The sequence below is a fragment of the Lucilia sericata genome, unplaced genomic scaffold (genome assembly GCF_015586225.1).
Source record: "Lucilia sericata isolate MDLA Ls3-8-SP2 unplaced genomic scaffold, ASM1558622v1 Contig003358F_arrow, whole genome shotgun sequence".
Lineage (NCBI taxonomy): Eukaryota > Metazoa > Arthropoda > Insecta > Diptera > Calliphoridae > Lucilia > Lucilia sericata.
In genome coordinates this window covers 1-27244 of record NW_023996831.1, presented here as the reverse complement: position 1 = coordinate 27244, position 27244 = coordinate 1, and the positions used below count along the sequence as shown (strand labels likewise).

Sequence of the window (27244 nt, the reverse complement as noted above, 5' to 3'; positions counted from 1 at the left end):
TTTGCGATGCGTCATACAAAGTGTAAAAGTGGGTGAATTCATATTTTATAAATATTTTGAAATGAGAAATTAAGAGCAAAAATAAATATGCGTTTTTTAAGGGTTTCTAGAAAAACAAATATATTGAGAAATAAAAAATAAATTTAAAGAAAAAAATCTCCTAATTTAAAAATAAAGAAATGCTCTTAAATTTAAAAATCAATTAAAAAATAAATAACAAATTCATGCAAAAGTATTAAAGTTAAAGCCAAAAATTAAAAAAAAAATATTAAAAAATAACTTATAAATATAAATTACATGCTAATTAAAACTAAAACTATGAAAAAATTACAACAATAATTGCACAAAAAGCAACAACTAATTAAAAAAAAAATTATTATTAACTACTTTTCATAAAATAATAGAAACAATTTATTTGCTTTACAGGATTCAAGTGATCATCTAAAACTAAAAAAGTGCTTCAAAATTATTACAAATTAAAAAAAAGTCAGTGTATAAGAGAAATAAAGAGAGAGAGGAAAATGAAATCCCCTATTGGTTGCTTCTAAACTTGACTATTTACTCACACTCATTGCCAGACTTGGAACACAATAGCAATGATCCTTCATTGATAAAACATCATCACTCGTTTCACCATCATCCTCATCATCGAAACAATTGCTGATGTGCGAGGAGGTTATATTAATGCGTTTATTTGAGGGTGGCGGATAGGAAGGATGATCTAGGGGACATGTACAAAACTCTTCATTCTCTTCGTTGCTCTGTTCGTTGGCAGTATTGAAATGGAATTCTTTGGAAAAATCAAAAACACTTTTACTCGGATGTATGCGTCGACGTTTAGTGCATGTCTTACAGAGTTTGCCTTTTCTCAATTGAAAATGTAGGAATTTACTGCGGAATGTTTGACGTATGGCTTTTGATTTCTTTTGTATTTTTGGCACTTTAAATTTAAGTTTTGAGGTAATAATGTGTGTATCCTTGGACGGATTTTCATTGGCAGTGGAATGATTAACATTTAAAGATTCTAGGGAATGTAGTTTTTTCTGTTGTTGTTGCAAATGTTCGTTAAGGCCAGTTGTTGCTGTTGTTAGTGGTGTTTGTGTTGTGTTATCCTCATTAGTGGTGTCATTGCTACATTGTGTGTTCTTTAGGGGAGAAGTGTTTGTATTAAGATCACCTAGTGGTATTGGTGTAGGGGCTGGAGCTGGTGGCAGTGTTTTATTTAAAAGATTCGCTGTAGTATTATTTGTTTCTTGGGATTGTTTGCTACTAAAACAATTAGTTTCGCTGGCATCCGTGTTGGTTGATTCCTTGTCTTTATCCTGCGTCGTAATATGCATTTTGGTGAGAGGACTTTTTGAAAACTCTTTGATATTACAGAGTATGGCATTTATGGATTTTTGTGAAAACGAAAGAGATCTCTTTTTCTGTTTATCATTTGCTTGATTGTTACAATTAACTTGCACCTCTTTATCCGAGCTGGAGGTGGAATAACGTTTGTTTGTATTGTCATTAAGGCAGATGGCCCCTCGTTGTAAAACATCTACAATTTCAGCAGATTCTATGGCATCTAAATCGGTTATTTGAGGTGTAATATTACGTTTTAAACGATTGTCTAAAGTACGATTTAGTTCATCGATCTTATCCAAATGGGCATCAATAGAATTTTGCATTACCTCGGGTATTTCGGACGGAGTTTGTTCGGGCTTAGTTTCTGTTACCGCTACACATTCTACTACTTCTTTATTAGTTTCCTCTTCCACAACATCATCTACTCTATTTATTTCTATAACAACTTTACTTAGACAGCTTTGACTTTCATTTACCACTACCGCCGGATATTCCGTTTTAATTATAATTTCCTTTTCCTCTTTATATACCTCCATATTTTTATCAACTTCCCTTTCCTCCTTTAAATCTAAATCAGCATATATATGATTGTTATTTAAAGCTTTGTTAGTATTGGCATTTGCCTCTAGTTCATCATCCTCATCCTGTTCTTTAAAGGGATTTCTTAAGCATATAGAACCATGACTCATACTGCGTCTTAACTTAGAAGGCACAAATCGTAATGTATAATCTTTATCAAAATCACTTGAATCATGCAGAAAACCTTGATTATTATTCGTTTCATAACTGGCAGCCATGCGCATGGGTAGGTTAGTAATAGGCTCATATCTGGCAGGACTATTAGGATTATTTACCGATAATGAACCCAAACTCTGGGATCTGGGTTTCATTTTGTTGTTAAGCCTTTTGGCTCTGGTAGCAGCTGTCGGCGTTGTAGGTTGTGGTGTTGATTTACGTTTAAAATGACGTCCTCGTAGTAGTGTTAAAACGCCACCACGTCTTCTTAGTTCATTAATTATACTTACGGATGGAGTTGTATTGGAGTTCTAGGTTTTGTTTTTTTTTTTGTAATTAATGATATATGAAGGTTAGTTTTGTTTTTGGTGATTTTTTGTTTTATTTTTAGGGAGAAAAAGATATGCATTTTTTTTATTGGAAGAGAAATAAGATCAAGATAGTCGTATTATATAATAAGTCACAAATGTTTAAGTGTTGCTGATTAAATTGGTTCTTTTTTAATTCCTACTAGAAATTTCCTACAAATATGATCGAAAAATAAGTTGAAATTATTGCAACTGTTAAAATTAAGCAGAATGGATATAGAGTGGGGCTAGGGTCAATAACGCCAGATCCCCTAGTAATTTACTACTATTTATTTATTCAGTTGATTTATACCAAATGATTTTACCATGCTCAGAAGATCTAACTTAATATTAGTACAAAAGAAATTGGAAACTTTTTAAAAAATTAAAAGTTTTCATTATTTTACCTAAAAGTGTTCTAGGTTTTATTTGTTTACTAAACAAATTATGAATATTTCTAAAGTAGACTCATTAAGCTTTCCAGTGATATAAAATAAATAGACAAAACCTCTGCACAAAGCTATATAAAAAGCTCCAACTAAAAGCCTTTAGAATAAAAAAATTAACATATATTTTTGATATTTTTCATAAAATTGCTCAAGGGTTTTCGAATTTATTAAACATATTATATAGTTTTGTAAAGTAGACACAATAAGCTTTTCTTTCCAGTAAAATATAATATCCTGAATTTCACACAAAGCTATATTAAAAGCTACAAATAAACGCCCCTACTTTTAAAGTAAACCTATTTTGAAAACAAAATTTGGGTTATTTTACATTAAAGTGTTCTAGGTTTTCTGCATTTATTAAACATATTATATAGCTTTGTAAAGTAGACATAATAAGCTTTCCAGTGATATATAATAAGTATAACCTAACATTCGTGCAATGATATATTAAAAGCTCAAAATAAACACCCTTAATTTTAAAAAGTAAAAACATTTTGGAAGTAAAAATTTTGGATATTTTACGTAAATTTGTTCTAGGTTTTCTGTATTTATTAAACATATAGCGTTGTAACGTAGACACAATAAACTTTCCAGTGGTATATAATAAGTATAACCTAACTTTCCTACAAAGATATATTAAAAGCTCAAAGTAAACTCTCTTACTTTTAAAAAGTAAAAACATTTTGGAAATAAAAATTTTGGCTATTTTATATAAAATTGTTCTAGGTTTTCTGTATTTATTAAACATATTATATAGCTTTGAAAAGTAGACACAATAAGCATTCCAGTGATATAAAACAAGTATAAACTGACTTTCGCACAAAACTATATTAAAAGCTCCAAATAAACACTTTTAAAATATTTTAGAAACAAACATTTTGGTTATTTTACCTAAAAGTATTCTAGGTATTGTGTATTTATTAAACATATTATATAGTTTTGTAAAGTAAACATATTAAGCTTTCCAGTGATATATAATAAGTATAACCTGACTTTCGCACAAAGCTATATTAAAAGCTCCAACTATAAAAAATAAAAACATTTTTGAAAAACAAATTTTTTGTTATTTTACACAAAAGTGTTCTAGGTTTTCTACATATATTAAAAATATTATAAAGTTTTATAAAGTAGACACAATAAGCTTTCCAGTGATATATAATAAGTATTACCTGACTTTCACACAAAGCTACATTAAAAGCTCCAAATAAACGGCTTTATTAAAACAGTTGCAAAAATTCATTAGCTTAATTTTCGATCATATTTTACTCATCTTCAAAGTGAAACTAAACAAAGTGTTCTTAAATGCATTATATGACTAAATTCCATGACCTTTTCTAGATTAAAAACTAATACATATGCCAAAAAATTACAACTACTACCTCAACCTCAGTAACAAGACAACTTAAATTTTAACCTGCACCTCAACAAAACAATATTACACACACATACCTGATGATTATCATTATTAAAGCCATGATCAAAATTAGGATCCAAATGATCATCACAACCCGAAGGCAGTTCTTCACAGCCAACTTCATTTAAGGCAAATTTAATCATGTCAACTAATTTTTGTTTCTGTTTTTCTTGGCATCTTAAGGCATTTAAGTCCTTGGATTGGCGGCTAAAGAAATCGTTTATAAATCAAAAATTCTCTTGAGTATAAACTTAAAAAAACAACTTACTTTTGATTTTCTTTGCAGGATTGTATACCATTTGTTATGGAACCATTTGAGGTTATAGTACCATTGGCAATTATCGGTGAACCACCATTAACATGTTCTATCATTTTCAATTGTTTCTCTTGGCAATCTTTAACCGACAATTCCAGTTCCAATTGTTTGGTGCGCAACCAGTCCACAGTGAGATTATCTACAGCCAATGTACTGGATTGTAGTTTACCGGGTATATCTTCGATAAGAGATTCATCAAATTGAAATACTACAGGGCTGGTGGGGGAGGTTCTAGTGATGAAACGAAAAGCAATTAACAATATAATTAAATGGTTTTCTTTGGATAAAATCTAAACTTACCTATGTTTCTCGGTAAATTCCCGATATTCTTCACTGGGATTTATACTATTTATCACATTATCAATACGTTTTTGTATTTCTTTAAATTTATCTGCTGTTAAATCACTGTGTTGGCTGGCTTCTTGTAAAATATTCTTCCACAATAATATAAAACTTTCCTGTACCGATTGTTGATGTTCCAAGAGGCCGGGCAATAATATATTACGAAAATCCTTTTCCACTTCAATGGCTTCTGTTATGGAGAGTACATATTCATTGTGGGTTAAGTGTAATTTACGGCAGGCTTTTTGATATTTATCACGAACATCATCTAATTTACGACCACCACGACCGGCTGTAAAATAAATACAAAGATATTTGTAAAATATTGATATTTTCAATCTATCAAGTCGGTATATATTTACCTTTAATATAATGTTCTTCAAAACGTGTTCTCAGGGCTTTATAACCCTCAAGATGCTTTTGATATTCGGACTTTTTGCGTACCACTTCATCTGTAAGCTGTAATGAGAAAAATAATATTATAAATAATCTGCTTGAGGAATTAAGGTCAAAGGTAAGTTATGAATATTTTGCGTTTTTTAAAGCAAACAATTATCGGATTTTAACGAACTGAGTCAAAATTATACCAATTTTTTACAAATAATTTATTTTGATTCCAAAGTTTTAAACTGATCAATAATCACACTTGAAACTAGGGAAGTAATTTTCCGTAATTTAATCAAAGTCCACCACTACATATATTTTGCTAACAATTTAATGAAATTCGTTTGAGGAACGCAAATGCCTATTTCTGATAAAAACGTACGATTTGTTCCCTTTTAAAACTTAACATGTTTTATTTATTATTTTCCCAAAGTTAAACAAACACCAGTAACCTACTGACTTGTAAAAAAATTGCACTAGTTAGAAATTTGAAACAAAAACGTGCACCAATATACCGACCGAACAACCCACCAACCCAACGACCACAAACAAAAGTTACCTCATATTTATGTATTAAATTTCATATAAGCCATTGTCGATTTGAAGCAGTGACCGGCACTCAGAGGCCATACCTGTAAATAAGCAAGTCTATTGACTAGGTTATGGATCTTTCTATTGCCTAGTCAACAAGACAAATTTTATGACTTGTTATTTGAATACTTTATTCACTAGTTACAAGTTTATTGATTACTCTATGGACTAATCTATTGATTGGTCTATTGAGAAGTCTATGCTGTAGTCGATTGGCTTCCCCATGGCTTAGTCTACTGACTATTCTATGAGCAAGTGAGTAGACTAGTCAATCAACTAAACGACCGATCCTCAATACATTTGCTAGAGAGATAAAGTCATTTCTGAAGGAGGACTTTATTAGGGTGGGAGAGTGATGAACCGAGCTATATAAAATTTTGTTAAGGAATTTTGATAATTATTAAATCTATAATGAGGGTTGAAGTAATTTTCTGAAGACGATCTTATATGGGGGTAGGGTCAATTATGGACTGATCATCATGAAATTTGGTAGAGAGGCACTTATGAATCTTTAAACTGTATTCTGGTCGATACAGCCAATTTTCAATATCAAACAACCTGGATCAATATGATAATTTCAGCGCACTACCTCGTTTCGTTCAGACTTTATCGTGTTTTCAACAGGCAAATGAACGGTAGCTTTTTAACTTATACGCTTTTGATTAGTTAATAGACCAGTCTATAGTCTAGTAATAGTTTGGTCCATTGTCTAGTCTATAGACTATTCTATAGTATAGTATATAGCCTAGTCAATAGTTTAGTCTATAGTTTAGTCTATAGTCAAGTCTAGTCTATAGTTTAGTATATAGTGTAGTCTATAATTTGGTATATATTCTAGTCAATATAGTCTATAGTCTAGTCTATAGTCTATAGTCTAGTCTATAGTCTAGTCTATAGTCTAGTCTATAGTCTAGTCTATAGTCTAGTCTATAGTCTAGTCTAGAGTCTAGTCTATAGTCTAGTCTATAGTCTAGTCTATAGTCTAGTCTATAGTCTAGTCTATAGTCTAGTCTATAGTCTAGTCTATAGTCTAGTCTATAGTCTAGTCTATGGTCTAGTCTATAGTCTAGTCTATAGTCTAGTCTATAGTCTAGTCTATAGTCTAGTCTATAGTCTAGTCTATAGTCTAGTCTATAGTCTAGTCTATCTGTCTATGTCTAGTCTATAGTCTAGTCTATAGTCTAGTCTATAGTCTAGTCTATAGTCTAGTCTATAGTCTAGTCTATAGTCTAGTCTATAGTCTAGTCTATAGTCTAGTCTATAGTCTAGTCTAGTAGTCCTATAGTCTAGGTCTATAGTCTAGTCTATAGTCTAGTCTAGAGTCTAGTCTATGCTAGTCTATAGTCTAGTCTATAGTCTAGTCTATAGTCTAGTCTATAGTCTAGTCTATAGTCTAGTCTATAGTCTAGTCTATAGTCTAGTCTAATAGTCTAGTCTATAGTCTAGTCTATAGTCTAGTCCTAGTCTTAGTCTATAGTCTAGTCTATAGTCTAGTCTATAGTCCTAGTCTATAGTCTAGTCTATAGTCTAGTCTATAGTCTAGTCTAGTCTATATAGTTCTAGTCTATAGTCTAGTCTATAGTCTAGTCTATAGTCTAGTCTATAGTCTAGTCTATAGTCTAGTCTATAGCTAGTCTATAGAGTCTAGTCTATAGTAGTCTATAGTCTAGTCTATAGTCTAGTCTATAGTCTAGTCTATAGTCTAGTCTATAGTCTAGTCTATAGTCTAGTCCTATAGTCTAGTCTATAGTCTAGTCTATAGTCTAGTCTATAGTCTAGTCTAGTCTAGTCTTCGTCTATAGTCTAGTCTATAGTCTAGTCTATAGTCCTAGTCTATAGTCTAGTCTATAGTCTAGTCTATAGTCTAGTCTATAGTCTAGTCTATAGTCTAGTCTATAGTCTAGTTAGTCTAGTCCTAGTCTAGTCTAGTCTAGTCTAGTCCTAGTCTATAGTCTAGTCTATAGTCTAGTCTATAGTCTAGTCTATAGTCTAGTCTATAGTCTAGTCTATAGTCTAGTCTATAGTCTAGTCTATAGTCTAGTCTATAGTCTAGTCTATAGTCTAGTCTATAGTCTAGTCTATAGTCTAGTCTATAGTCTAGTCTATAGTCTAGTCTATAGTCTAGTCATAGCTTAAAATAAATACTCTTTGAGTCGATCACTGATTTTAAGATTTCATATTCAAGCAACATAAATGCTGGCGCAAATTGTCTAACTCTTTACAAAAAAACAACAATATTTCACAACGGAAATAGTTAAATGTTTAAATATTTAATAAAATTTTGGTATCTTTTAGTTAAAGTTTGCATTTTGTTACAATGTTTTTGTTTCGAAACTAAATTTCTTAAATACTAAAAGTTTTTCTTATTCGTGTCACATTTCTTTTCAAGTGTTTTGCTATTTTTTTCAACATTTAACTTTACAAAAAGTCTTTTACTTACTTTACTATCATCTACTGTTTTTTTAACTTTTTTCTTCATACATTTTAACTTTTAATGAACAATTTTATTTATTTTGCGGCTCTGTTAGTTACATTTTTCCACGTTTCTATATTTCTATGAAATTTTGTATGTTGCATTATAAAATAAAAACAAAAATTAAAAAAAAAAAGATAAAATATAGTTTATATGACGTTAAAATGTTAAACTACTTAACGGTTACACACTTATGAATTTATTCTTTTTAACAGACACTTTTGTTTGGGGTTTCGGTTAGTTACTGTTGGTGTTATTTTTCTAATTTAAATTCTATACAGGTTTTTTTGAAAAAGTTATGACGTCTCGTTGACGTAATTTTGTTAATGATATAAACAATTTTTTAAGAATTTATTACAATTAAAAAAAAAGAAAAAAATTAATGTGTTCAAGGAATTCATTTATTTTTTTTTTTTTTTGCATGGGTATTATGGCATCCCCGATTTAACTGTTGTTAAATTAAATGTTATTTTTGGAAGAGAAATTTTTAAATAAAAATGCACTTGGCTAAATTTAATTAAAAAGTTGGTATATTTTTTTAAAATTTTTTTTAAAATATTAAAAATAGTACTTTTTAGGTATTAAAGTTACAAAATCACTACTGCACTGACTAATGTATGAAGTAGATAAATCTGTGGATTAGTCCATTAGCTAAATTGTGAAGAATCTATCGAGTGGTCTTAAAGGAAAGTAATTCTATTAAATGGCGAGCGAGGGCTAGAGGACAACCCGAACGAACGAACAAACGAAGGGAACTAACGAACGAACGAAAGAAGAACGAACGAACGAAGAACGAAACGAACGAACGAACGAACGAACGAACGAAAACGAACGAACGAAAACGAACGAACGAACGAACGCGAACGAACGAAAACGAACGAACGAACGAACGAACGAAACGAACGAACGAACGAAACGAACGAAACGAACGAACGAACGAACGAACGAACGAACGAACGAACGAACGAACGAACGAACGAACGAAAACGAACGAACGAACGAACGAACGAACGAACGAACGAACGAACGAACGAACGAACGAACGAACGAACGAACGAACGAACTAAAACGAACGAACGAAAAACGAACGAACGAACGAACGAACGAAAACGAACGAACGAAACGAACGAACGAACGAACGAACGAAACGAACGAACGAACTAACTAACGAACTAACTAACTAACTAACTAACTAACGAACTACTAACTAACTAACTAACTAACTAACTAACTAACTAACTAACTAACTAACTAACTAACTAACTAACTAACTAACTAACTAACTAACTAACTAACTAACTAACGACTAACTAACTAACTAACTACTAACTAACTAACTACTAACTAACTAACTAACACAGTGGAGCAAATTGAATTTTTTTGGAAGTTGAAATGGTCGTAGCTAAGAAAAGCGCTCGGCAGAGACCTAATAGCATCTTTACGGAAAAAAATTTTGGTATTAAAAAACATGCACTATTTTTTGAATATGTCGCTCCTGCTCCCTTCCTAATTTGACCTATTTTTGAATACATTTGTAAATATCAGGAATAACTTGATCCATATTTGCCCCAAACTTATAACTTTTGTTAAGACCAGTTAATTTTCGATCTTAGAGCATCTTAATTAGAATCAAAACTAAACCCATTTCAATCTCAGATTTATTTAAATTAAATGCCATCCTGCCTCACTGTGCATGCTGTACGCGATATCGGAAAAGTTGAATAAATTAAATAGAATTTTCTTTTGTTAAACAAAAAAATTAATAACTCTAAAATTGGTCCATAACTTTATATACTATACTAGTAAAATAGTTTACTATAACTTTCTATTAAACATGAATTAATCTAATTCTGACTCATATTCAAAAAGTCGTAAAACTAGGTCGTGATTTTTACAATTTTACTTTAAAAATTTGCTGCATAATATCAAAATGTATACGACACAAGTTGTTTACCTTAATTTTTTCTCAAAAATTTATTTATTTTTTTGTTTTGCCGCAAAATCAATACATATTTTCTGGTCTGTATAAAAATATTTTGAAAGTTGCCAAACCAGCATAATTGAAACAAAATACTAAAAAATTACACAGCGAAAGTGAAAAAAGTAGAATATATTTTTTTGTTTATTTATTAAAATAAATTGCCACAATTGAAATTTAATTGGAATTTAACAATTAAACAAATTACTGTAAAAAAAGAATTGTGCCACAATAAGTGCCAATAATAAAAGAGTTGGCAATAACGAATTAGAAAATACTTTAACATGAAATATATTTTCGTTTGATATTTGTAATTTACGCTTACGTTTTTGACATTTTCATCAAACGCGTTTTTCAAATTCTAAGAATTTATGAGAATGTAGGTCAAGTTAACTCTAACATGACACTATTGACATTGATTAATTGTAAAAAAAATATTTCTTTTGGATATCTAACAATATTAATAAAAAAAGTTGTATTAATATGTTACAATTTTGTTAAACATTTTTTACATAAAATTTTTTTATAAAACTATTTAAATATTTTTTAAAATATTTAACTCTTTATAAATTTTTCGTTAGTTTTGTCTCTTTTCTCGCAAGTTTTGTATAAATAAATTCCCAAGTTATTTGACATTTGTTAACCATTCATTCCACTATAAATAAAATGACTTTTTCATTTAACATTTAAATTATCAATTAATTGTTTTTGCCTTTTTGCATCATGAATGTGTAGTTTTTAGTTTCTTTTTAGTTTTTTCTTTATGGAAACTATAGATAGCAACATCTGTGTGAATTTTGTTTTTGTATTTTTTTTTTAGCGCTTGAAAAGATGAACAAACATATTTTTCGCATCTTCCAAGACAGTTTTATGGTTTGAAACGAGTAAGAAAATTGCGGCTTTAAATAACAAAAATAATAATACCGTAATATATGCATTATGTTGCGAGAAAAATTAAATTAAAATTATTGATATTCATGAGGTTTTTTTTTTAATTTCACTATGGGCTGGTTTAGTTTTTATATATCCAATTTCATTCAAATTTAATACAACCAACTGTTAACTTATTGTCAGTTCTGGATAAGTTCTTGTTTAGCTAAGTTTGTTGTTAGTTCTACCTACTTAGTTCAGTTTTGGTTCAGTGCTAGTTCTAGTTCTGTTCTAGTTCTGTTCTAGTTTTGTTCTAGTTCTGTTCTAGATCTGTTTTAGTTCTGTTCTAGTTCTGTTCAAGTTCTGTTCTAGTTCTGTTCTAGTTCTGTTCTAGTTCTGTTCTAGTTCTGTTCTATGTCTGTTCTAGTTCTGTTCTAGTTCTGTTCTAGTTCTGTTCTAGTTCTGTTCTAGTTCTGTTCTAGTTCTGTTCTAGTTCTGTTCTAGTTCTGTTCTAGTTCTGTTCTAGTTCTGTTCTAGTTCTGTTCTAGTTCTGTTCTAGTTCTGTTCTAGTTCTGTTCTAGTTCTGTTCTAGTTCTGTTCTAGTTCTGTTCTAGTTCTGTTCTAGTTCTGTTCTAGTTCTGTTCTAGTTCTGTTCTAGTTCTGTTCTAGTTCTGTTCTAGTTCTGTTCTAGTTCTGTTCTAGTTCTGTTCTAGTTCTGTTCTAGTTCTGTTCTAATTCTGTTCTAGTTCTGTTCTAGTTCTGTTCTAGTTCTGTTCTAGTTCTGTTCTAGTTCTGTTCTAGTTCTGTTCTAGTTCTGTTCTAGTTCTGTTCTAGTTCTGTTCTAGTTCTAGTTCTGTTCTAGTTCTGTTCTAGTTCTGTTCTAGTTCTGTTCTAGTTCTGTTCTAATTCTGTTCAAGTTCTGTTCTAGTTCTGTTCTAATTCAGTTTTAATTCTGTTTTAGTTTTGTTCTAATTCAGTTTTAATTCTCTTCTAGATCTGTTCTAGTTCTGTTCTAGTTCTGTTTTAGTTCTGTTCTAGTTCTGTTCTAGGTCTAATTTACTTCTAGTTCTGTTCTAGTTCTGTTCTATGTCTGTTCTAGTTCTGTTCTAGTTCTGTTCTAGTTCTGTTCTAGTTCTGTTCTAGTTCTGTTCTAGTTCTGTTCTAGTTTTGTTCTAGTTCTGTTCTAGTTCTGTTCTAGTTCTGTTCTAGTTCTGTTTTAGTTCTAATCTAGTTCTGTTCTAGTTCTGGTCTAGTTCTGTTCTAGTTCTGTTCTAGTTCTGTTCTAGTTCTGTTCTAGTTCTGTTCTAGTTCTGTTCTAGTTCTGTTCTAGTTCTGTTCTAGTTCTGTTCTGTTCTAGTTCTGTTCTAGTTCTGTTCTAGTTCTGTTCTAGTTCTGTTCTAGTTCTGTTCTAGTTCTGTTCTAGTTCTGTTCTATGTCTGTTCTAGTTCTGTTCTAGTTCTGTTCTAGTTCTGTTCTAGTTCTGTTCTAGTTCTGTTCTAGTTCTGTTCTAGTTCTGTTCTAGTTTTGTTCTAGTTCTGTTCTAGTTCTGTTCTAGTTCTGTTTTAGTTCTAATCTAGTTCTGTTCTAGTTCTGTTCTAGTTCTGTTCTAGTTCTGTTCTAGTTCTGTTCTAGTTCTGTTCTAGTTCTGTTCTAGTTCTGTTCTAGTTCTGTTCTAGTTCTGTTCTAGTTCTGTTCTAGTTCTGTTCTAGTTCTGTTTTAGTTCTGTTCTAGTTCTGTTTTATTCCGTTCTATTTCTATTCTAGTTTCAAATCTATCACTCAACAACCCATTGTGCCTTCTAGTCAAATTGCATGTTCAACACAAAAACAAAAACCACCCGACTGACATAACTTGTTTTAAATAAACATTTTTCATATTTGCCATATAAATTTAGCACTTTCATTACAAAAAGATAAACAACAAAAAAGTTTGTTTTTAACTCGCATATGTGCAGAAGTTTATATTTTGAAAAATAGAAAATTGTTCTTTCTTTCTCGGTTTTGCGAATATGTTCAAAGAAAATCAATTAATTTTCCTTACAGAAAATAAATAGTGGTTTTTAGTTGTTTAAAATACATCGTTTATTTTGCTCATGCAGGGTAAAATCCATAGTAAATTGTTGAAAATTTATTTTCCAACTCAGGTGTGCTTTACCTAAATATAAGTTTTTCTATAGAACTCCTTATGTTTTCATTTTGTTAGCATTTTATATATTTTTTTTTTTTTTGCTTCCAAATGTTTAAAGTTCATCGTGACCAGCTGCAATTTGGATGCAACAACGAGTTTTACTGTTGTCTACAACGGCAGCAGCCACCACAATAGCAAGAAAAATTACACAAAAAAAAAACCTCAACCAAAAAAGCAAGAAAAAACACAGAAAAACATTAACAATTGTGGACGTAAATTTTCAATCAATTTTCTTGTTGTTTTTGGTCAAATCTTAAAACATAACATGAAATAACAAAATGATCTTGTGTGGTAGACGACATCACGTGCTGATCAAAAATTTGTCTTTAATCGTTGTTTTTATGAAGCGGATGTTTTGATTTTGTTTGGGTTATTTTCTTAGTTTGTTTTGGTCATAAATTACCAAAAAGAATGATAAATACTCGGTTATTGTTTTGTAGTAAATTCGTAAAACGTTGAATTTTATTTGTTAGAGACAAGTTCTTCTTGAACACATGTAAACAAACACATACTATGTATTAGAACCTTCATCAGTAAGAAATTATGTTCTAGTACTGTTCTAATTCAGTTCTATTTCATTTCTAGTTCAGTTCTAATTCAGTTCTATTTCAGTTCCAGTTCAGTTCTAGTTCAGTTCTAGTTCAGTTCTAGTTCAGTTCTAGTTCAGTTCTAGTTCAGTTCTAGTTCAGTTCTAGTTCAGTTCTAGTTCAGTTCTAGTTCAGTTCTAGTTCAGTTCTAGTTCAGTTCTAGTTCAGTTCTAGTTCAGTTCTAGTTCAGTTCTAGTTCAGTTCTAGTTCAGTTCTAGTTCAGTTCTAGTTCAGTTCTAGTTCAGTTCTAGTTCAGTTCTAGTTCAGTTCTAGTTCAGTTCTAGTTCAGTTCTAGTTCAGTTCTAGTTCAGTTCTTGTTCAGTTCTAGTTCAGTTCAAGTTCAGTTCTAGTTCAGTTCTAGTTCAGTTCTAGTTCAGTTCTAGTTCAGTTCTAGTTTAGTTCTAGTTCAGTTCTAGTTCAGTTCTAGTTCAGTTCTGGTTCAGTTCTAGTTCAGTTCTAGTTCAGTTCTAGTTCAGTTCTAGTTCAGTTCTAGTTCAGTTCTAGTTCAGTTCTAGTTCAGTTCTAGTTCAGTTCTAGTTCAGTTCTAGTTCAGTTCTAGTTCAGTTCTAGTTCAGTTCTAGTTCAGTTCTAGTTCATTCAGTTCAGTTCTAGTTTCATTCGAGTTCAGTTTCTACTTCAGTTCTATTTCAGTTTCTAGTTCTGTTCTTGTTTTAGTTCGAGTTCATTCTAGTTCAGTTCTACTTCAGGTTCTATTCTGTTCTTGTTTTAGTTCTAGTTCAGTTCTAGTTTCAAGTTTTCTAGTTTCCTTCTATTCAGTTCTAGTTCACAGTTCTAGTTCAGTCCTGTTCAGTTTTAGTTCATCAGTTCAGTTCTAGTTCAGTTTTCTAGTTCAGTTTTAGTATTCAGTTTTAGTTCAGTTCTAGTTCGTTCTGTTCAGTCTAGTTCAAGTTCTGTTCAGTTCTAGTTTCAGTTCTAGTTCATTCTATCTAGTTCATTTTCTAGTTCAGCTTCTAGTTCAGACAGTTTCTAGTTCAGTTCTAGTTCAGTTCTAGTTCAGTTTCTAGTTCCAGTTCTAGTTCAGTTCTAGTCAGTTCTAGTTCAGTTAGTCATCCTCGTTCAGTTCTAGTTCAGTTCTAGTTCAGTTAGTTCAGGGTTCTAGTTCAGTTCTAGTTCAGTTCTAGTTCAGTTCTAGTTCAGTTCTAGTTCAGTTCTAGTTCAGTTCTAGTTCAGTTCTAGTTCAGTTCTAATTCAGTTCTAGTTCAGTTCTAGTTCAGTTCTAGTTCAGTTCTAGTTCAGTTCTAGTTCAGTTCTAGTTCAGTTCTAGCCAGTTCAGTTCAGTTCAGTTCAGTTCAGTTCTAGTTTAGTTCAGTTCTAGTTCAGTTCTAGTTCAGTTCCTAGTTCAGTTCTAGTTTCAGTTCTAGTTCAGTTCTAGTTCAGTTCTAGTTGCAGTTCTAGTTCAGTTCTAGTTCAGTTTCTAGTTCAGTTCTAGTTCTAGTTCAGTTCTAGTTCAGTCTAGTTCAGTTCTAGTTCAGTTCTAGTTCAGTTCTAGTTCAGTTATCAGTTCTAAGTTCATTAGTTCAGTTCTAGTTCAGTTCTAGTTCAGTTCTAGTTCACGTGTCCTAGTTCTAGTTCTAGTTCAGTTTCTAGTTCAGTTTCTAGTTAGTCAGTTCCAGTTCAGTTCAGTCTAGTTCAGTTTCTAGTTCAGTTCTAGTTCAGTTCTAGTTCAGTTCAGTTCTAGTTCAGTTCTAGTTCAGTTCTAGTTCAGTTCTAGTTCAGTTCTAGTTCAAGTTCTAGTTCAGTTCTAGTTCAGTTCTAGTTCAGTTCTAGTTCAGTTCTAGTTCAGTTCTAGTTCAGTTCTAGTTCAGTTCTAGTTCAGTTCTAGTCAGTTCTAGTTCAGTTCTAGTTCAGTTCTAGTTCAGTTCTAGTTCAGTTCTAGTTCAGTTCTAGTTCAGTTCTAGTTCAGTTCTAGTTCAGTTCTAGTTCAGTTCTAGTTCAGTTCTAGTTCAGTTCTAGTTCAGTTCTAGTTCAGTTCTAGTTCAGTTCTAGTTCAGTTCTAGTTCAGTTCTAGTTCAGTTCTAGTTCAGTTCTAGTTCAGTTTCCAGTTCAGTTTCTAGTTCAGTTCTATTCAGTTCTAGATTCAGTTCTAGTTCAGTTCTAGTTCAGTTCTAGTTCAGTTCTAGTTCAGTTCTAGTTCAGTTCTAGTTCAGTTCTAGTTCAGTTCTAGTTCAGTTCTCGTTCAGTTCTAGTTCAGTTCTAGTTCAGTTCTAGTCAGTTCTAGTTCTAGTTCAGTTCTAGTTCAGTTCTAGTTCAGTTCTAGTTCAGTTCTAGTTCAGTTCTAGTTCAGTTCTAGTCCAGTTCCAGTTCAGTTCTAGTTCAGTTCTAATTCAGTTCTAGTTCAGTTCTAGTTCAGTTCTAGTTCAGTTCTAGTTCAGTTCTAGTTCAGTTCTAGTTCAGTTCTAGTTCAGTTCTAGTTCAGTTCTAGTTCAGTTCTAGTTCTGTTCTAGTTCAGTTCTAGTTCAGTTCTAGTTCAGTTCTAGTTCAGTTCTAGTTCAGTTCTAGTTCAGTTCTAGTTCAGTTCTAGTTCAGTTCTAGTTCAGTTCTAGTTCAGTTCTAGTTCAGTTCTAGTTCAGTTCTAGTCCAGTTCCAGTTCAGTTCTAGTTCAGTTCTAATTCAGTTCTAGTTCAGTTCTAGTTCAGTTCAAACTACTAAACAATTATTCAGTTTTTTCGACTTTAACTTAATAAATGTTTATGCTTTTACACATTTAATAACAAGTGAATTAACTTACTAGACATACACATAACCTTCACTTCCAGTCACTATGACCTAAAACACTATTAACACGCATAATTTAGAGTGTCAAAATTCATATGTTAAAATAAAATTGATTGCAGTTAATAAATAAATTTAAAAATATTTTGTAATATTTTACTTCATTTCTTGCGTTAAAAATAAACACAATAGTGCCGTTCTACTTGGCACTTGTTATTAGACATATTGTAGTCATGGGGTTTGAAATACAATTCTCAGAACGCTAAACAAAACTACTTACTACAAGTATACAACAATCTCTTATTTGTTGTTTGTGCTATTTTTAGGTCAAAAACATAAAATGAAATTGTCTACAAGTAAATTTATGAGAAATTAAAGAGAAAAAACGCACAAATGCGTTTAAAGTGACAAAAAAGCAAAACAGATATAAAAAAACGCTTAAAAACTAACAGTGTAAAAAATGTACTAAATTATAACACTTTATTTAATGAACTTTTTATGAGATTTTTAATTTCTTTTCTCACTTTTATAACAAGTGCCAATTTTAACACTTTTGCCCTGGCAGGCAGATAAACAGATGAACAGACAAGAACTACGACTAGAAAAATGAAGTAATTGTGATAAAGTTTGTTTTGCTTAAGGCAGCAGCAGGTCGTTGATTATGCAGTGCTTAAAATCTATAAAATCTGGGAGATTTGAAGATTGCAGAATTTTCTTAACATTTTTCGTGATTTTTGTGAAATGAAAATAATTAAGCTACGTTCTGATTAATTTTAAGATTATTTCTGGTGAATTGGATTAAGAAGAGAAGTCACTAGTGAGCATTATAAGTTGGGATAATTTCCACAATATGTAATTAGATATTGGCACCACGATAATTATATATAAATCATTAAAAAAATTCTAAGTCAAAAACAGCTTTACCAGGGAAGTACTTTTAATGACAGAAGAACTGTTGCAACAGTTGGCGGTCAATGTTACACTGAGAGGTTCTTGAATCAATACGATGAAAAATAATAGATCATCACTTATCCGAATATTGGTTAGACCAACTTTTTTCAAAGATCATGTCTACTTGTAAATGACAAAGAGAAAGACCTATAGTAAATCGATTTGGCCCTCTATAGCAGAAGATTGATAATGGAGAACTTTAGGTGAAAAAGGCCGAAAGAATGAATTTACTTGTTATTAGCGAGAAATGGTAGCTTCGTGTTTTCAGTAGGGGCCCAAATCAAATCTTCAAGAAGGGTTGTAAACTTTATGACCCTTCTCTGGCCGAACACACATAAAATAAGTACCCGTCGATTCTTTTGTGGCGATCTGGAACTGTAACTATGTCATATAAACATTACGCTAATCTCCATCGTTTGGTTTTTGTCCCGATCCGGATCTATGGCGATCCGAATACATAGGTAATTTCAACGCCCTCTCAATCGTAATATCAGTTCAAAAATTGGCGATATCCAAATTCAGAATTCCCAGCCTAGCAAGATATACATTTAGTTATATAGAAGTTTTTCGGTAAAATAAGGAACAGAGAGTATCAAGTAGCTGCGCTACATCAAGTATATCAGGACATTGTATGCAAGAGTTACAGTGAATGAAAGAAAAAACATGGTTCAACAAGTTTACTACAACTACACTATGTTCATTGTGACAATACATTGTTATCTCAAACACATAACTGTTATTTTAATTAGATTTGAACAATATTTTAGTTAATGTAAACATTTTAACGTTCATACATTGCTATTATAAATTGCAATATGATTCACCGAAACATAGTTATTGTTCCAACAACTAAATTACGAAAACAATGGAAACATATTATGTTATTAAACTTGCAAATAACCATTATATGTTAGCACTTGGATTATATTATGTTCATTTTGGATCATAATATGATAATCTATGACAATGTTATGATAAATAGGAAAATATAATGATAAAACATTGCAACTTTATTTAATCAGAATATAATAGTTTAAAATAGTTACAATAACCATAATATGTTGCTCCTAAATCATGATCACTACAACCATGTTTCTGCATAATTACGAAGCATGATCAAAATCATATGTTAACACTATTAAACCCGTTTCAAATATGAAGACAAAATTTAAAGAAGAACATTTAATGATCGCTGACGAACAAACATGAAGTAGGACCTGATGTAGTATATCCTTCCACCTAACCTTTCCACTAGAAGGGAATAGTTGATTATGTCGATAGTCAAAAGGCGTGGGTAAACTTGTGAAAAATAATGTCAAAATAGCGAAAAAGGAATTGCGTTTGATATTTTGTTTTATTATGACTAAAATCCTTAAAAAGTTAAACAACCTATAAAAAGTAATTCCCCTTTTGTTTTGAACTCTCAGTGCCACCACCACCCCCTAAACACTTAGATCTTGCTCAACATCATTCATTTAGTAACAAAGAAATAAGAAAAGACAAATACTTCATTTTATTCATTTAATTCCTCTTGAAGATTAAATTAGTTTTTATTAAGTCATAATTGTTAATTTATTCAGTATTTTTTAAACATTTTCTTATGTTACACATACATAAATAGTTCATATGTATGTATGTATGTACTCTTAAACATACTCTATCAATCTTTATGATTTTTTTGGTGAATGTATCTTTAGCTGCCAGTTAAAGTTTTATTTTTGTTGTAGAATATGTATTTTTACCTAAAATGCGTTTTTTTCTCGTTTCAATTTGACGCTTTTAAAGAGTTAATGAAACATGCGCCTTGTCAGACTTGCTTTGCTTCACTCGTATTTGGGTCATTCGTGAGTTAACTATGAATGTTGATATTTTATAGTTTATTTATGTATTTTTTAAATTTTCTATTTCTAGATGTAATTTAACAAATTATTTATGATTATAAAAATAAATTAATCATATTTTTTTGTTTGTTTTTTAAATATTAATGTAAAATTAATTACAACTATAAACATTTTTAATTAGCTAGTAATTACCAAATATTTTTCATCGGAAATTAAATTATAGATAGTTTATTTAAAATATTTAAAACCACTTACTAAGAAGAGAAAAGTAAGCAGTTGTATAATATTTAAATTAATTTTAGTATACATAAAGAAAAAACATAGTTCGACATGGTTACTACAACTATACTATGTTTATTGTAACAATATATTATTACCAAAAACAAATAATTGTTATATTAATTAGATTTGAACATATTCTGATCATTTTGGAACATAATATGATTATGTTAATTGGAACATAATATGATTATGTATGACAATGTTATGATAAATAGAAAAATATTGTGATAAAATATTACAACTATTTTTAAACATAATATTATATTTTAAAGTAGTTACAATAACCATAATATGTTTAGACTACAATCATAAATTTAACCATAATATGTTGCTCTTAGACCATGTTTTTTTTCTATTTTTCGTTTAGTGTTAGAAACTAAAAATATTTTATTATTTAGATAAATTAAACCTGCTAATTCTTTGAATTTTTTTTTAAATGTCATCTTTAAAATAATTATAAATTAAATTTTATTTTTTTTCAAATGCAAAATGATGCCGTCAGTTTTTATTAATTATAATATAATGGATTAAATTATTTAACAAATTTTGATGTTTATTGGTGTGATTTTATTATTTTTCTTATAAAATTAAATAACACAGTTTGATGTGATCATTAATTATATATCGAATACAATAAAAGAAAAAAAAATATAAATGATCAAACATTTAACTGGTTTCGTTTTAGTCATTGCATAGTTTATTCATTTATTTTTGGCCAAAATTTATACGATAAAAAAACAACAATAACAATATATTAATGTTAATATAGGAAGTGTTATTTGAAACGTTGTTTCATTTGTTAAATATTCACTTAACATTAATATTAACAAGTCAAGTATTTAAAGCAGGTGTTGATGACTTCTGAACGCCTGTTAAGTAACTTCTAAAAAATGAATGATTTGAAAAGAATTAAAGAAGAGAATGAGAACGAATTCGTTCGTAAAGAAATTAATATTGATCGTCCAGTTTTCAAGACAAAATCACAAGCAACTAGAAATTTACTTCGTTTCCATAACAATAAGATCGTAAATGACTCGAAAGATTGTTAACTAAGCTGTAGCTACATCAATCGAATGCCTTTTCAGAAATTTAAAACTTCCGTTAACAATGCCACTTTAATTTGTTATAAAAATTTAATAATAATTAATTTTCATGTAATTTGCACTAGAATTTGAATATTACAAAAAAAAGAAACTAGTTAAGGAATGTTTAAAATAATTCAAAACGATCCTATGCCATAACTATCGAAAGACGGCAAGCTGCTTAATTTATGGGAATTTGATAAAAATTCAAAAGTTTCTAATTCATTTTGAAGTAAGATGAGAAAAAGTTATCAATTAATTTGATTACACAAAGTTCTATAAGCTGTCGAAAAATGTTTCACTTTAATAAATCGGCTAATCAAGGGGTTTACTCTACCAATATTTACACGTAGAGAAAAAAATATGGTTACTACCACTAAACTATGTAAATTGTGACAATATATTTATTGTTATCAAAAACAAATAGTTGCTATTTTAACAATATTTTAGTTACTGTAAACATTTTAATGTTCTTGACAATTATAAATTTTAATATGATTCACCGAAACATAATTATTGTTCCAACAACTAAAAAATGATAGCAATGCAAACATATTATGTTATTTGCAACCATTTAAACTTATAAATAATCATTAAATGTTATTATGATTCAACAAAATTAATTTTGCACTGAATACATATTTTTAACCGAAATTTTTATAGAGCACTTGTGTCATATTATGATTATATTGAATCATAATATGATCATGTGTGACAATGTTATGATAAATAAGAAAATACTATGATAAAATATTGCAACTGTATTTAATCAGAATATGATACTTTAAAATAGTTAATGTTTCGACTAAAATCATAAATTTAACCATAATATGTTGCAACCAAATCATGGTTACCACAACCATGTTTTTCTGCTTGTATCTCCTTCTAAAGAATGTGACAAAACATGTAGAATATTTTATCTCCTTCATCGCTATGATAAAGAGTAACGACTACAAACGGCCCCTCTCATAAAAAAACAGTCCTGTACTTAGATTTGACTAAAGAAAGTAGAAACGATCCAAAAATCCAAGAAAGCAGCCATAGATAGAACTATGTTCGTCTGTAACAATTTATGGTTTCATTTTATATTAAAATGTTAAATATTCTATTTCAGTCAGATCTTATAGAATTTCGACCACAAATGGTTCCTATCAGCAAAAATCTGGTCCCGTAACTAAGTAGTTTGGAGTTCCTTGTGCAAAATTAAAATTTTTCTAAAACCCCAAAAACGACGCTGCAATAGTTCCGTTACTACTAAGTTGCTTTTAATGCAATTTATGACTTCATGTCATATTCAAAATGTTGCATATACTATTCACATCTTGCATCTTAAGTAATTTTCTTAATTTTTATTTATTCATACTTGAAATTATGTTTTTTAAAAGCTTCGCTAGTTAGGATAATTACAATGAACATATTTTTTGAAATTCCCCTTAAACTATAACGTCCACAATTCTGATGAATACTTAAGTGATTTAAATGTTGTGCTAAAAGAAAATAATTTGTTAATTTGCCCATGCAAGCTCAAAAATGTGCCCAATGCCAATTATTATACAGGCCAAATGAACAAGAAAGAAGACGAAGTATCATGATAAAAGATCAACATCTTATGGTTAAATTTATGATGGTGGTGTGTAAACATATTATGGTTATTGTAACTACTTTAAAATATCATATTATGATTAAATATAGTAAATATATTTTATCATAATATTTTCCTATTTATCATAACATTGTCATATATAATCATATTATTATCCAAAATGATCATAGTATGATCCAAGTGCTCTATTACAATTTCGTTTAAAACTATGTATTGAATTCAAAATACATTTTACTGAATCACTTAAACTATAATTTCTCAAAAAAAGTAGAAATAACATAATATGTTTGCATTGTTATCATTATTTAGTTATTGGAAAAATAATTATGTTTCGCTGAATCATATTGCAATTAATAATTGCCATGAACATACCCCACATTCATCCTCTACCATATACAAACAACACCAACTCATTTCCAACTCTTAGTCCCACAGTCACTCCTCTGAGGGGTATCTGTTGTTTCGGCAACAGCACCGAACCTATCCCGAAATATTGACTTTACCTTACATCAGCTCTTTAACCGCCACTTACTCTCCCCACGAATTTGGGTTTAAACCACAGCCACTACGTGGATCCCGAAGGAACCTCAACCAACTGACCAGTCAGGACATAGTCCTGCGGGCAACTGGCCACCCGTAGTACCAGATTAGGTGGTTCTCTGGTTAGACCCCAAATCATACCAAGGACTAGCCGAGGAGTGAAGTGACATCACCAGTTTATAGTCCCGGCTGACTAGAGGTACTGGTCACACCTCTTTACCCCGGTATTGCAATACACCATGATGGGACAATTCATCATCAAACATGACCCGGGGTTCTCATTGTTTTTACCGATCGTCCATAGATTTCTATGAAACCGTGGTCAAGATTGAGCTTATTTTATTGACCAAGTCCATAAGTAGAGAATACTTAGGCGAATATGAGAATGTTTCAAATTTAAGGCCATTCGTAGGAGTGATTCTTATTGAATGGTTTTTTGAAGTTCTCTGACATCTCAGTTAACGTTAAGTTAAATTTCTTAACCAAGGTAGCAAACATGGTAGAAAGAGACCATTTATGAATGTAATTTAATTAACTATGCCGTAATATGTACCGGAAGTCCATGTCGAACAAGTGAAGGATGAATAGTTTTGTTCGGAGTCTACTACTTCAGATTAGGTACGTTGAAATGAAGAGTTTACTGAGAATCCTGATTTAGTACATCGATTCAAGTCTATGTAGATTTTGTACAATTTCCAAAACATTTCCACCAGCATTGAGCAGAAATACTCGTATATGTATGTTTATATGTGGTCGTAAGACTTGTTAAATTAAGTAATAATGAGCCGTCTTTATTATGTAGAACATCTTGTTTGGTTTAGTTTTTATTATGATTACGGAATATCTAGTGGCAAATAGAAGTACCACTCGTACTAGTTACTACTTACTAGATCTATGTATATATGTGTATTTGCTCATAAACAAACTAAAATCATATACTACTTCATACAACCATGTGAACAAGTGTTTTTAATGTTTAAAAGTTTATTGAACTTTTTATTCTACAAGTAAAGAAAAGTTAATGTTTTTACACTTAATTATTTATATTAAATAATAGTGAAGATGTATATGTTTGAATTATTATAATTATATTTATTATTTTCATTTACTAGTTAATGAATGAATCATAAATTAAATAACTGTTGCTGTTTTGTAATAAATATATTCTCATTAGTTTTGACGTCATTGATATTAAAAAAATTAAAATTTTTTATCATTATTTATTTCTTACGAAGTTTTTTAAGCAAAAAATATTTAGGTCATTTTGATTTTGTGTGTGTTTTTTTTAGTTTTGACATTTATAAATTATGAAAGATCTAGGAAGGGGAATAAAATGAAGTTATCGTTTCACTAAATAAAAAATTCTAATATAATTTAAATTTATTCATTTATAGAGAATTCATGGTTATTATAGTGTATAAAAGTATTAATTTTAAACTTCTTCAAGGTGCATCAAAATATTTTCACTTTTTCAAGAAACTATAGAATCACGCATTTACTACAAGAATACCATAACTCTAAACTTGGATTTTTTTACCGAAAGCCCCTTGTAATGAAGCAAATCAGCGGCTCTTGAGGAAATCGAACCCACGATCTCTACACTGATAGACTAGTACACTACCAGCAAGTCTTTCAAACAGATTCATGCATTTAGTTTAAAAATAAGCTTTGCTTGAAACGTCAAGACTTAAACTCACGTTTCCTCGAATGTTTGATAAGAAAATTTAAACTTAGACAGAATATTTATTGAACTGTATTATCTAAATCTGATAAAAATTTTCAAATCCCATGATTTAATAAAAAAATATAATAAACTACAATAAAACATTCGAAGCTGTATCTTTCAAAACTACAATTTTCGACTTAAAGCAGTCTTGTAGTGAATGGGCGATATGTAGATTGTTTTTGGTATAAAACATATTATTGCAAAACTAATACTTTTATTTATAAATGCTAATTTTTTTTCATATTAGTTAAGTATGTGAATCATTTTAAAAACTTTTTCATATGTTTTTAGAATTGAGTTTTGTTTCACACCCACATTTAAGAAGCTGTTAGACTAGATTTTGTACAAAATGGTTTGTTTTGCTGTTCTGCTAAATTTGGTTATTTTTACAAAAAAAGTAGAATAAAATTATAATTTATTATAATTTTAGAAATTTTTTCGTATAAGCATGTAAATAAAAAATGTATACAAGTTATTAAAGTTTGAAATTTTCCACAATGGTTGTCTAATTATTGCAAATTTTAACAAACATAACCAGGAGTTCTAGTTCATATCTTGTTCAGTTCTAGTTAAGTTCTAGTTCAGTTCTAGTTTAGATCTGGTTCAGTTCTAATTCAATTCTAGTTCAGTTCTAGTTCAGTTCTAGTTCAGTTCTAGTTCAGTTCTAGTTCAGTTCTAGTTCAGTTCTAGTTCAGTTCTAGTTCAGTTCTAGTTTAGTTCTAGTTCAGTTCTAGTTCAGTTCTAGTTCAGTTCTAGTTCAGTTCTAGTTCAGTTCTAGTTCAGTTCTAGTTCAGTTCTAGTTCAGTTCTAGTTCAGTTCTAGTTCATTCTACAGTAAAGAAATAATCAAACGACCAATAAGTGCACTATTTCTGCCATAAAAATACTATTGTGTAATAAGTCCCCATATTAGACGTTAGGTTGTAGGGGATCACCTCGACTTTAATACTGGTTTTGGTTAGTACTTATTTAATTAGACATTTTATTAAAAACGCATTATTCCCACGTTATTTGAATAAATTATACAAAATATTCCAGCCGACGTAAAGGACTATATACTGCCAAAGGCAGTTTTGAAAATATAATGTTATTATAAAACTTGGAAACATTTTAGTAAGTTATACAAAGTAGTAGTTGTGTTAACGATTCGAAAAAATACCCATTATTTCAGAAACAAAAGCAACAAACAAAATCGAAGGAGTCCAATTATACGGAATAATAATGTTGTATAATAAAATTATATCAAACGTATTGTTTTCCTGGTGATTTTTATAAAATACAAATATTAAACTGAAATAAAATATAAAGAAAATGAAAAGCAGCTCGCACAACTAATCATTAAAAACAAATCTATGAGACTTTTTTCGGAGGTTGCTGTAAGACATAAGAACAAGCCAGACAATTTTAATGTTCTTTTTAAGGTTTTGACACTTGAGGTTTGCAACTCTTTGCTGTATACATTTATTTTTATTTGCTGCTACAGAACGTGTTGTGTTTGTCGGTCACAAGAAAAAAACGAGAAGTAAATAAATAAGAAAAATCAGTTTATTTACTGGTTTATATTTCCAGGAATTGTTGGCGGCGGCTTCAAGTTATGAACCTCTTTCGTTTACATTTTAAAGCAACAGCAACCACTCTAAAGGCGTTTTAAGACGACAAACAAAATAAACGAATCTCTTTACAAATACAACTGCTGAGATACGATTGAAGATGAAACTGCCAGAAAAAAAGGATACCTGCTGCCCAAAAGCCACTTTTTTTCTCATACGCAAACAGCGAAGTGAAGCCTCCACAAACATGTTAATGTGACTTCTTCGTGAAAAAGAGTAAAAAACTGTTTGTACTTTTTTGTGTGTGTTAAAGTTTGTAAGAAAACACGTTTAATGCTTTTAGTAGTATTATGGGCAGCGAAAAATCAAAATAAGAAATAATAAAAGTAAATAAATAATAAAAAAAAGTTCAGGTTCTTGATCAATGCGTTGATTTTTTGTGTGGTCATGCCTTAAAGCCGTAAAAATACTAAAAAAATATTGTAAACTATAGGCAAAACAGAATGAAAATGTTGCACAGTGACAATATTGTGTGATAATCGAAAACTTTTTAAATACAAACACTGATTAGAAACGAACTTATATTTACATATAGATCGAAAACAGATCGAAGAAAATTTTGTGAAAAAATTGATCCAGAAAACTTATTAAAGCAGATGTAAACACATCAAAATAGATGTCTATAGATATGTGATCAATACTATAAAAAATGATCAAAAATTATCAGTTTTATAGAAAATTGATCAAGATCTCCTAACTATAGAAAATTTATCAAAAACATTTTTTTGTAGAAAACTGATCAAGATCTATAGAAATTTGATTAAGATCAGTTATGTATAGAATTTCAATTAGTATCTGTTAGATATAGAAAATTTGTCAAGATCGGTTCTCTATTGTAAACTGAGAACAAAAGT

The 27244-nt window shown here is 30.1% G+C and overlaps 1 protein-coding gene across 1 annotated transcript; it reads right to left on the bottom strand.

The window, feature by feature from the left end:
- Positions 1-539: 539 nt before the first annotated feature.
- On the bottom strand, positions 540-17354 carry LOC119614766 (tyrosine-protein kinase Fer-like; the record flags this gene model as incomplete). The annotated part of the gene is made up of 6 exons (XM_037970876.1): positions 540-2396; positions 4331-4502; positions 4564-4842; positions 4912-5245; positions 5316-5412; positions 17281-17354. Coding segments are annotated over 6 exons (2798 nt in total), but the record flags the coding sequence as incomplete, so codon positions are not given.
- Between the last annotated feature and the right edge of the window lie 9890 nt (positions 17355-27244).